Raw genomic sequence first — 11,043 nt, 5'->3', positions numbered from 1 at the left:
TTCTGAAAACTGTAACAACAGATACTGTCATATGGTCTCACTCCTATCCACCAGCAGAGCTAGAAGTTAGGCTGGCATTACAGAGATTAAATTTCTTTAACCACTGCAGTAGCTGAGGCTACAAGTATGAGAGAATTTAGATCCCAGAAAGTCTACTACTACTATTACTATTTGGATTTCTAAAATTATTGTTGAAGTTTTTTTTTTAATGACAGCTGCTTGCTTCAATGAAGCATTTTAGGAAGTCCCTCTCCTGTTTTTCAAAGCCTGTAATTGCCCATCAGACTGCAGCAAGGGACTTTTTTTCTTTTAAATATTACACCAGCATTGTGAAACTCTGCTTACAGCTGCCTCTACATTCTCAGGATTAGTTTTGAAACATCACCATGCATATAGCCAGCAGTTCTAAGTTTATTCTTAATCATGACTTCCATTTTACATCTATGCAATTTTATAAACAAATTTGTTTTCATTATTACAATATGAAAATAACTTAGTTGAATGCACCCATCCTTGTGCCTAGCCAAGCCTTTGCACACTTTGTACATCATTTGCAGAGGAGTGCAAGGAGGACTCATGTCACTGAGTATCAAAAATTGTGACAAATTCCACCCCTTATTTCAGCTCTTGGGATGGCTCAAAGGTATGAGGAGAGGCAAATTAGATGGTCATGTTACAAAAAAGTGCCGGGAATAGTATTAAACATGTTCCTTAAACAAGTTACTGAGCAAAAATAGTCTGATTAAGTTTCCCTTTGAGGTCTCTTCTGGTTTTTTTGTACCTGCTCATCAAAAAGTAGAAGAAATGCACAGAGGCATGGTTTGTGCAGGCAACAGAAAAGCACAGGCATTGTCACTGTCAGAAAACCCAAATAAAATCAAGTTGTTCAAAATTTACAGAAATGATACCTCCAAACATTTATAACCATAGATGAGTCCTTTTAAGAAGGCCACATCTGAACCATCCACAGCCTTAGCCCAACCTCAGCACAAAGAGAGCAGTGGAAGAGTGAATGATAAACCAGAAAAAAAAAAAAAAGAGTAGAAACTAAATATATGTATGATGACTTTAACTGTGTTGTTACCACTATAGGGATTTTTAATCTGTGTAGAAGTATTCCTCTTCTGTAATAATTAGATCTAAGCTAATAATGACTTTTGGATTAGACTATCAAGACTTTGGTTACTCAACTGAATATTTGATTGTTTAGTTTACAGTGCAGTAAGGTTTGGCTTTATTACAAAGTGTTTCCTCTTTTCTCATTAACAAGGTTGAGTGCAACACTGGCACTTCATCATCAGCTTTTCCAGTGTCCAGCCTCATTTTGGCCCATTCTCCTTGCCAACTAACACATTTAATATGGAAACCTTTGATAGTAAAACCATTTGTATCTCCATTGAAATGGTTTTTTCTTCTAGTAAGAGCATTTTAATTCCTCCAGACTTTGAGAGTCATACTGCCCAACTAATTAATTCAAATTAGGTTCTTTGTGTATTCAAAATCTTTCAAATTTCTAATTTCTATTTCTTCTTGTAGAAAAGGACACTTAACTCCTTTGCCTTTCTTGAAAGAACAGCTGTGATCAACTGGAGAAATTCCAAGGAGAGTAACTCCACATTCTTCTTAAACTGTTGTGGTCAGATGGGGATCTTTAAGGCTGAGTGACACAAATTCTACTGTTTTAGTGTTTACAGAAAACATTCCAGCTGATGATTCTCAGCCCATTTGCTTTTTCTGCTGCACTGTTACCAAGAAAGTATTTCCCCATGCTGTGCCTGTTCTCAATGCTGAGATCCATGTTTATTTCTGCACCCACTTCTTTCACTCCCCTCCATTTTATAAAGATCATTTTGAATTCCAGTCCTGCCCTTGTACAGCTTAGGGTTATCTGCAGAATTAATGAACACCCTTTACATCCCTCCATTTGAATATACAGTAACTCCAGATCTGCTGGAGACAGGGCACAACAAAAAGCTTATCAGCAAATTCATTTCCACATGTGTGGGACCAAACCATGATAAGCAGTGAAGTTTACACACCATAAAATGGAGCAAGTCAACCATGAAAAATAATTTATTGTACTAATTTTCAACAGTCAATAACCTTATGTTCACAGATAAGGGATTATAGACATATCTTACATGGGGAAATATTTTCTGAGCCTTCTTTTTCCACCTCAGCCAGGATACAGCAACTTCAGTCTTCCATAAGAAGCATTCACCAGGTGAATAAAGGCACCACAAGACAGCTGAAGTATCCCAGTCACTACCAGTATTCCAACATCACCTGTGCTTCTGGTCCCAGACACTTCTTTTATGTTCCAAGGTATCCAAAACAAGCACTTGGTGTTACCTCTGACATTTTCATTTTGTCATTAAAATTAACATTAGTGCTTCTCCAACTGCATCCTCTAAAATAGTCTTCTCCTCTTGGGGAGAGATACTCCTGAAACAAAATAAAGAGAAGGGTTTTTTTTACAAGCTTTTAAATCCATCTTCCTTCATGGGATTTGTTCAAGTAGAATGAATTCTATCCAGCACAGGAAATTAACATGAGCTCTTGAGATCCCCTCCCAGTCCCTCTCCCCATGATTTTTAAATATGAAAAAAAATCTTTCTGGATTCTACAGCACACTATGATTCAAAGTATCACCTGAAATTCCACTGATGAATATTGTACTTCAAAATTTATTCCATTTTAAAAGCTTTCTGCTCCTCACCAACATCTTTCAGATTTTGCTGTGAATCTCACAAATGGAATACTCACAAAATATCTGAAGAGACTGCTTATGGGTATTTTTAATGCTTCAGAATTTACTGGAAAATTCTGAGAAATGGAGAAGGTTTCTGATTTAGAAAGAAACTTTTTGTCCACAACAAGTGGACAAGTGAAGGGAAAGTAAACAAAGTACAATATTAAATGCTCCATGGCACCTTCAATCTGAGCATTTAAAATTGAATTAATTCCCACTGTCTACAAATAAAAGTGACCAGAGAATGTAATCTTCAGTATGAGATGCTCCTTTGCTTCTAAACGGAGCAAATATAAATATACAGTGTCACTAAAAATGTATTTTAATACATTTAAATGTATTAAATATCTTTCCATTACATAGAATTTTGGATAGTGAATTAACTGCAGAAGATTTTTTATACTGTGCCATGTTTTCAAACAGCTGAGAACAGACCCTGAAGCTTCTGAGTTGCAAAGCAGCTCAACATCATCCAACACTGATGCTTCTGCAGAGCAACTCCACTGTAAGCTTTGAGCAATCTGCTTTACCACTGCTTCACAATTAAAATCCCATTATTTCCAGTAACCTGAGAGAGAGCAAAGCCATTCACTCCCCTGGTGCAGTTCCCAGTCCTCCCCTGACAATGTCAGATAACTTCCAGTACAGCAGAGGATGCTATTGCTGTACTGAAGCTCAATCCATGAAACACTGCCCAGCTGAAAGTAAGGCTAGAGAGGAACCTTCTCTCCCCTCAGCAAAGGTGAGGGCAGTCAGGGTTATTCTTTCCTAAGTTCACAGAGTTACCAGAACAGGCATCTTCTGTAAGTGGGTGACTGAGCAAAAAAATCACTTTTCCCTACACAGTGGAACTCCTCAAGACATTACAAAGAATGAAACTGCTTTAAACTGGACCAGTTTTAACTCTGAACACACTACAATGAAATCTGTGCAGAAAAATATTACTCTGGGGACTTTGCCACAGCATTTCAAAGCTTCAATTTTCATGCAACAATTTACAGGCTAAAAGCAAATCTAGCTCATCAAGACATGATCCAAATATCAGCTTTAGTTTCAGAAAAACACAGCAGAGGATATTAAAAAACAAGTCACTGGTTTGCTGGAATTGTAACTGTTGTACCTCCTTCATCTGAGTCCTCTTCTATGATTACTGGCATCCCGATATGCTGAGTTACAGTTTCCTTGGCCACTTGCATTTCACCTGCACACAGATTTTGAGGAAAAACTGTCAGCATTTTTTTGCTTCTACATCCCTCATCCAGTAGTTAAAAGATTGTTCACTGCTGCTCTCCTGAGACACTGTCAAATGCTGCAGACAAACCTACTTTTCACAGTACCTTCCACATGGCTCACTAAGAAACCTTCAATAACAAGCAATTAACATTACCAATTTAAAGCAAATTAATCACCAACTCAGTTCAATAACTCACAATGCCCTTACAGCTCCAAAACACTTCATCTTCTCTTTTAAAGACAAGCAAGGGCAACGCTGCCTAATGCTCATCTCTGAAGAGGGATTAATTTCCTCAGTAACTTTTTTTCCCCTAGCAGAGGCTAAGCAAGTCTGAAAACTGAGTTTGGAACTTTGAAATTAAATACACATCTTCAAAATAAAGACAAGCCAAAAAATAAAGACAAGCCAAAAAATAAAGACAAGCTAAAACCATTTTGCTGTTTAGTTTCATTTAAACTGTAACAAATAAGGAGTAAACAAAAAATTTAGACAGCAGAGCAACTTCTATCAGTTGAAAAGTTGGATATCAGAAAAAGAATTTCCTTAGGAAAAGTAACTTCTCAGTGATCAACAGCAAAATTTAACCCAGCTAGCAAAGCAATGGATAAACTTTTGCAACCTCCCCAGGCTCATGGATGCAATGGAGAAGTACCTCTAACTTCTGAAGAGCCTCTCCTTGCTGGCTGTGGTCTCCTGCTGGCTTTTTTACTTCGACTTGGAGACTTCCCACAACCGGATCCTGATTCAGAGGATTCCAACTGCACTTGACGATGTCTCCTGGATTTGGAAACCTGAATGACACAAAAAAAGCTGAACTTCTACAGCCAAATCTTGCTGTGGGTCACCTGACAAACCAGCAGAGACCAAAGCATCAACTTGATGTCAGGGTGAAAAAGGGATAGAGGTGGAAAGAGGGAGAGAGGGAGGACTCCCACTTGCTGTTCTTCAGCTTTAACAGGACAATGCCCTTCTATGATTTAATGGGTGTGTAACTCAAAATGCAGATAATGAAACATTCATTAATTCCCAATCCATTCTCTGTTACTACCAAGCTACATCATGCTGCATCCCCCTACATAAAAGAAACACTTCCAAAAACTGCTGTCCTGTAAAGCCTCCTTACCATCATATTTTGCTTAAGTGCCTAGAAAACATCACTGCACTTTCATGAGTCTGGACTGTTCTAAAATCCAGAGCTGTGTTTCATTTAATGACATGTTTTTCGATATGAGATTTTAATAAACAGAGAAAGTTGAAATGTTTCTCATAGGACTGCTGAAAAAAAGACAAAACAACAATATTATTTTAAGGTAGAAGCTACTGAAACAAAGTTTCCAAGAACTTGCAACTGACTTTCAACTCCCAAGTCCCATTTTCACAGGCATTTTCCAAGATTCCAATATCTAAGATACAAAGACTCTGAGCAATGAAACTCTCATGTATTTTTATACATCTTAAAATTCCATCTACTTAAACAGAGAGTAGATATTAAAAGATGCCCTGTAAAGGAAAATCCCCCAAGCACAGGCCTTATCTGCACTGTTCCATAAATCTAAGAAGACTAAGAGCTTTGGGTTTCCCTTCTGTGTTAGGAAAACTAAAACATTCAAAAAACTGAATTACAGAGTGCAGTTTTAACTCATTCCTTTTTGAGCCTACATTTACATTAAACTGGTACTTAAAATTGTTCTTGAAAAATAAATACATCCCATTATCAATTTTCATACCTACCTCAACAACTGCAGAATAAGACTTGTATTTGATTCTGGCCAGGGCATTTGCTCTTTCAGAACCCTGTAAAGAAACAAGAGTCCAGTCAGAAAAGATTCTTATTCTATTATAGCAGTACTGAAATATTACATCAGGCAACCACTTGAGCAGTATCTCACTACAGCTGTAACTCTATAATTAGTTCTACATAATTTCCACACCACCAAAATGGTACTTCAAGGAAAAAAAATTAATTAAAAAGACAGAGCATAATTTTGGTTGCCTTCACTGTTACAAAGCCCAGGAGGAAAAAAATCAAATTCAAAACTTCACATCTTCCTCAAATTCAAAGCAAACAATTGAGACAACATGAGACAATTCTGGAGCATAAAAAATGAATATTGCCTTAAGCTGAAACTCCAGGCGGAAGTGTAAAGGAGTTTGGCTGAGAAAATACAGCTCTTTTCCCTCCTTACCTGAGAGAGACTTTTTATGGTGATCATATAAGAGCTGTCACAGCAGTAAATGCTCACAGCTCAATAGAAAACAATGTGAGTTAAAAACAAAACCATGCAATCAGCCCCACCAGCTGTCCTTGGAATTTATTTTGGCACTATCAAACTTTGGCCTACACTGCTTAGCCTGAGATCTGAAGTCAAAAAATGAACAGATTTGGCCTGTGCAATGCAGCAAAGTTTCCTTACCTCTGATTGTAGGAAAATCTCTTCTTTCTTTTTGTCTTCTGTTTCATTAGTTATTTTAGAATTTCGGAGTAATTCCTGTGGGGAAGAAAAGTGTTTTTCTCTAAATATCTGTGATATGCAAGAAAGCTAAAATCCAAGAACTCTAAAAAACAAGACAAGTATTTACACACATGCCCATTTTCTACATCTACCTTACACTGTGGCCTTTCTTTGATCCAGGAATGTGTTACAGAGGTATTTCATGAGGTCAGGGCTTCCCTCTCAGCAGTCAGTTGTGGTATCCCAGAGGCAAGACCACCCACAAGTCCTTTCTTCCATACCACATGCCTGCCTCAGGCCTCACACAGTGCATGCCTTCAGTGTCACAGTTCCTTCCCCTTCAGTCTGAGATGTACCAGCTCAGAGGTAATCACACCAAGAAATCCAGTTCCTTCACCCAACCTGCTAAGGCACTACAGCCTAGTGGTTGGTAGTACCTACCATTCTGTTCTGCTGCCATTCCTGATGTTCCAAGGTTATGTCTTTGAGACTAACCACAAAGTCATCTTTTATCAAGCTCAGGGCCTTGTCTGGCTGGGATTTGTCAGCTGAAATGACACACTTCATTTTCTGATAGTGGTCGTGAATATTCATCAGTTCCTGAAATTATTTAAAAAAAAAAAAAAAGTGTCTTTCAGGAAAAAAAAAGATTCCAGCAGTAAAGCAGTAACAGTCCTCAATGTACAAACCCAGGGTTATAGAAACCATTCCAAGGAGATCATTAGACCAGGAGGAATGTTAGAAACTGATTCTGGTTAGACTATTTGAGTTTTAGAGCCAAGGAATCCTGTTAACCAGAACTTGACCCATCAAATAAGCTAAAGAAGAAAGAGTATCTTGTGAAGTAAGAAGGTTATTCAGGGCCACTGTTCACACAGGGCTCATTCTGATACTGTGGTTTATTTTCATCTCTTTGGAGAAAACATTTTACTTCACAGATTTCTGTACCACTGCAGTCAACCTTACTGATACACATTTGCCAGCAACAAATGAAAAACGCTGCAAAGGAAGTTCTATCACTGAGTGATATAAGAATCTTTATGCTTGATATGAGAACCTTTACTTGGCTTGAATTACTCAGGTTTTTATCAAATGCATCATATAATAAAAACCCCTAATGTTTGAAAGGAGAAATAAAGGTGAGAGAAGACTATGAACTTGCAGATAAGTAAATTCATATTATCACAAGTATCAAGCCTCCAGTTGCAACCTGCAGACATATCAAAACAAACATGCTTCCCCCATTTTCCATTTTTCTCTAAGTGACAATTAACCATTTACACCCTTTTACATCTTACTGAGGCAAAACCACAAAACATTAGAGCATATTTCAGTATTGGAAAAAATTCTTGTATTGAAATTGAAAAAATTCAGTATTGAAAAAATTCTTCCAAACTAAATGCCACATTTCTGAGTGTCTGGTAAAATTACCTTAGTCTGCATGTCACAAAAGGACAAGACTGCTGATTAGAGAAGTTGCAGCTCTTGGACAACAGAGAAATTAAAACAAAACAAACCCCATTGATTAATCTGTAGTTTAAAGTTTACTGACCTCCAATACATCATTAGTGATGAGGCTGTTTACTCTGTTACTCGGGTCCTTAAATTCTTCTTTAAAATAATTTTCCTCAATCTTCTTCTTAGTTCTGTAGGTCAGCTAAAACAAGAGGAAATGTTTGTAACCTAAAAGAAAACTTTAAAAGGCACCTCCTCTTGAGAATTATTACTGCATATCCATCAATCAGGAGATGGGAGATACTGAAAGGCATAAAACCACATAAAACAACAGCTTTGCTGTCGCATGCGCAGAGCCAGCACTTTTCACAAATTATTCTCTAGTTAAGAATTTAATCCAGCACCTAGACTAACTTCCCCAACTGGTAAGACATTTCAAATCCATTAGGAACATTAGACACTGAAAAAATATTTTCAGGTGAGAAGCATTCAAACACCCTCTAAGCTCTTCATCACCTACCTATGTAAAGCCACACATATTGCATTTTAACACAGCCTCAAGGCTGAGCTAACCACAAGTGCTGTTGAACTGTCAGGCATTGAAGGATGCATTTTATTTAAAAATTTTATTTTAAAATGTAAGTCATTAGTGTAATAACTCACTAGCTTTGGCATTGCTGTGAAATGGAAGGCTCTGGCAAGTCGCAATCTCCTAAAGATATAGGCTGCATCATAGTGCTGGGAGTCAAGCAGATCCAGCTGAAATTTCTGGATTTCAGGCCAGTCCTTGAGTGCGATTCTGATCTGTAACCAAAGAGTTACGTACTGTTAAAGCAATACTTCAACCATAAAAATTAACTGAGCTGACCACTGTGACAACACCTGGATGTCCAGAGCTGCAGAAAGGATCCCACTATAACACTCGTTATTACCATCATCATTTTATGCACCTAAGATTATTATTATGTCACTTTCTTTGACAGTGACATGGAACACAAGTCCTTTCTGACACTTGAAAACATTCATTCTTCACATTCTGAAGTGTGTGAAAAGTAGTCTGCACCTAGGACATTTCCTTTCACTAGTGATTAGGAAACAATACTCATAGCAGGTCGTGCTGCCACTGAAATGCTCATAAATGTTCTTTTTCCCTTATTTCTTCCTTTCTCTCCTGTCACATCCACTCTGCCCACTTCCCTTTCTCTCTGCTTAACTTTCTGGAAAACTTGTGCACCCTCTTACAGCTGCTATCCAGCAGTGGCTTTAAAATTGCCTAAATTAATCTTCATAAAAAGTTATTGATTCCTCTGAGGTCAAAATATGAGACATCACGGCATCATTGTAGACTATTCCAAATTCAGTTTGTTATTTAAAGAATTTGGACTCAATTTTGCATGCGCACTCAACACAGATCACAAAGTTCCTAAGCAAGCCACTTCTCCTTGCACTGAGTTTGTAATTCCTTTAGATATTGGTCTCCTATCCTAAAAGCAGCAAGGAGAGTGTCATTCAGGCACACGCCCTCTCAACCTACTTATGAATTCCTTTTCTGGTTAGTTGGAAGCGGAAATAATTCAGTCTCCATTCTGTTGGAATTCTAAAGAGTAACTCAGGCTGTAAATGGGGTGCACCCTACAGCTGATGAACACATTCTCTATCTCTGCCTTTTCCAATAGCTTCCAATCTGGCTTTAAGTATTTTTATTTTAAGAAAGCAAGAGGAAATGCCCTAACCATTTATGATGACAAAGCAGACAGCAGCGTACCACATATCTTATGCCTAGTATCTCCCGAGAATAAAACCTCAGGAACAATTACCTTTTGTTTTGGCTGACAAAGCTGGGCATTATAGAGCCCATACAGAAGGTACAGAGCACCAACTCGGATCTGGAAGGAGTAGGGGGGAAAGAAGTACTGCTGGGCCAGATCTAGAGTCTTCTTTGTGAGCTTATTCCTCTCCAAAGCTCTTATTCTACCACTAAAGCAAACAAACAAACAAACAAAAAAAGCAGCATGTTAAAGCACATACATATAAAACTGCAGGCTTTACAAAAATCTGTAATGCAGAAACAAGCTTTAGATGTTTTAAAAATATAGAATCATTGAATGTCCTCTGCTGGAAGGGACCCACAGGGATCACTGAGTCCAACTCCTGGCCCTGCAGAGGATGACCCCAAGAATCACAACCTGACAGAGTTCAAGAAGAGTCTGGACAAGACTCTCAGCACAGGCTATGACCCTTGGGGTGTCCTGTGCAGGGCCAGGAGTTGGATTCCATGATTTGTGTGGGTTCCTTCCGTCTCAGGATATTCTATGATTCAGTGAAACATGCATGTCCTGCGATCACACTTTTAAATCTCACGAGGACTGCACCAAGCCCCCTGCGGAGTCAGCGCTCAAATGACACACATTGCTAATGCGCGAAATACACTGAATTTAAAACTCTTTTCCATCATTACAGAGGGACCGATGCTCCACTTTCTTTAGAGCCCAGCCAGGCAACTCTCTCCCCGAGCCAGGCCTGAGGGGGCACACGGCGCAGGCTGGCCTACCCCGGGGGGAAGCCGAGCACCGGGGGCTGCGGGCCTGGCGAGGGGCAGGAGAGGGGAAGGTGAGGGGCAGGAGAGGGGAAGGTGAGGCTTGGCCTGAGGGGCGGCCGGGAGCCATCCATCCCCTCCCTCCCTCCCTCACTCACTAGAAGATAGTGTGGAAGCGGCGCTCCCGCCACAGCTCGGCGAAGCGCTCGAAGCGGACGGTGTCTGCCTGCTGGAAGGCGCCGAGCAGCTCCTCGAAGTCCTCCTTCAGCCCCGGCACGCCGCTCATGCCGCCGGCCCCGCGCTGATCGCGCCGGCCCCGCGCTCACCCCGCGGCCGCTCCGCACATGCGCTCCCGCCCCACAACAGCCGCGCGGCGCCTGCGCGGCCCCTCCGCGCCTGCGCACGGCCCGTGCCGGGAGGGGCCGGGAGGAGCCGCTCGGGCTGCCCGTGAGGGAGCGGGGCTGTCCCGACCCGCCGCGCTCCGGCCCCGGTGCCGCTGTGTGTGGCGAGACCCCGTCAGTGACGGGCGCTCGCTCTGCCCGCCTCGGGCGCTGTCCCGCTCCTTCCCGCCGTGGAGGGCGAGCCCGGTGCACGGGCAAAATGCCTCTCCGAG

The 11,043-nt window shown here is 40.4% G+C and overlaps 1 protein-coding gene across 1 annotated transcript; it reads right to left on the bottom strand.

Moving 5' to 3' along the window:
- Nucleotides 1-2,046: 2,046 nt before the first annotated feature.
- SNAPC1 (small nuclear RNA activating complex polypeptide 1) lies at nucleotides 2,047-10,791 on the bottom strand. Its single transcript, XM_053981443.1, has 10 exons — nucleotides 10,589-10,791; nucleotides 9,712-9,871; nucleotides 8,558-8,698; nucleotides 7,992-8,096; nucleotides 6,881-7,039; nucleotides 6,401-6,475; nucleotides 5,718-5,780; nucleotides 4,639-4,777; nucleotides 3,873-3,953; nucleotides 2,047-2,445 (listed from the first exon to the last, which is right to left on the bottom strand). The coding sequence occupies exons 1-10, from the start codon at nucleotides 10,714-10,716 to the stop codon at nucleotides 2,411-2,413; spliced, it is 1,086 nt and encodes a 361-aa protein (XP_053837418.1). The 5' UTR covers nucleotides 10,717-10,791; the 3' UTR covers nucleotides 2,047-2,410.
- Between the last annotated feature and the right edge of the window lie 252 nt (nucleotides 10,792-11,043).

Source organism: Vidua macroura, chromosome 6 (assembly GCF_024509145.1).
Source record: "Vidua macroura isolate BioBank_ID:100142 chromosome 6, ASM2450914v1, whole genome shotgun sequence".
NCBI classification, from domain to species: domain Eukaryota; kingdom Metazoa; phylum Chordata; class Aves; order Passeriformes; family Viduidae; genus Vidua; species Vidua macroura.
The sequence above is the reverse complement of the archived record's forward strand: the minus strand, read 5'-3'. Positions and strand labels throughout refer to the sequence as shown.

Coding starts and splice junctions, on each gene's coding strand:
- SNAPC1 (XM_053981443.1), bottom strand. CDS start 10,716: ATGAGCGGCGTGCCGGGGCTGAAGGAGGACTTCGAGGAGCTGCTCGGC. Junction 6,476..6,880: donor AATGGCAGCAGAACAGAATG/GTAGGTACTACC, acceptor TCTTCCCCACAG/GAATTACTCCGAAATTCTAA. Junction 2,446..3,872: donor AGAGGACTCAGATGAAGGAG/GTACAACAGTTA, acceptor ATTTTGTTTCAG/GAGTATCTCTCCCCAAGAGG.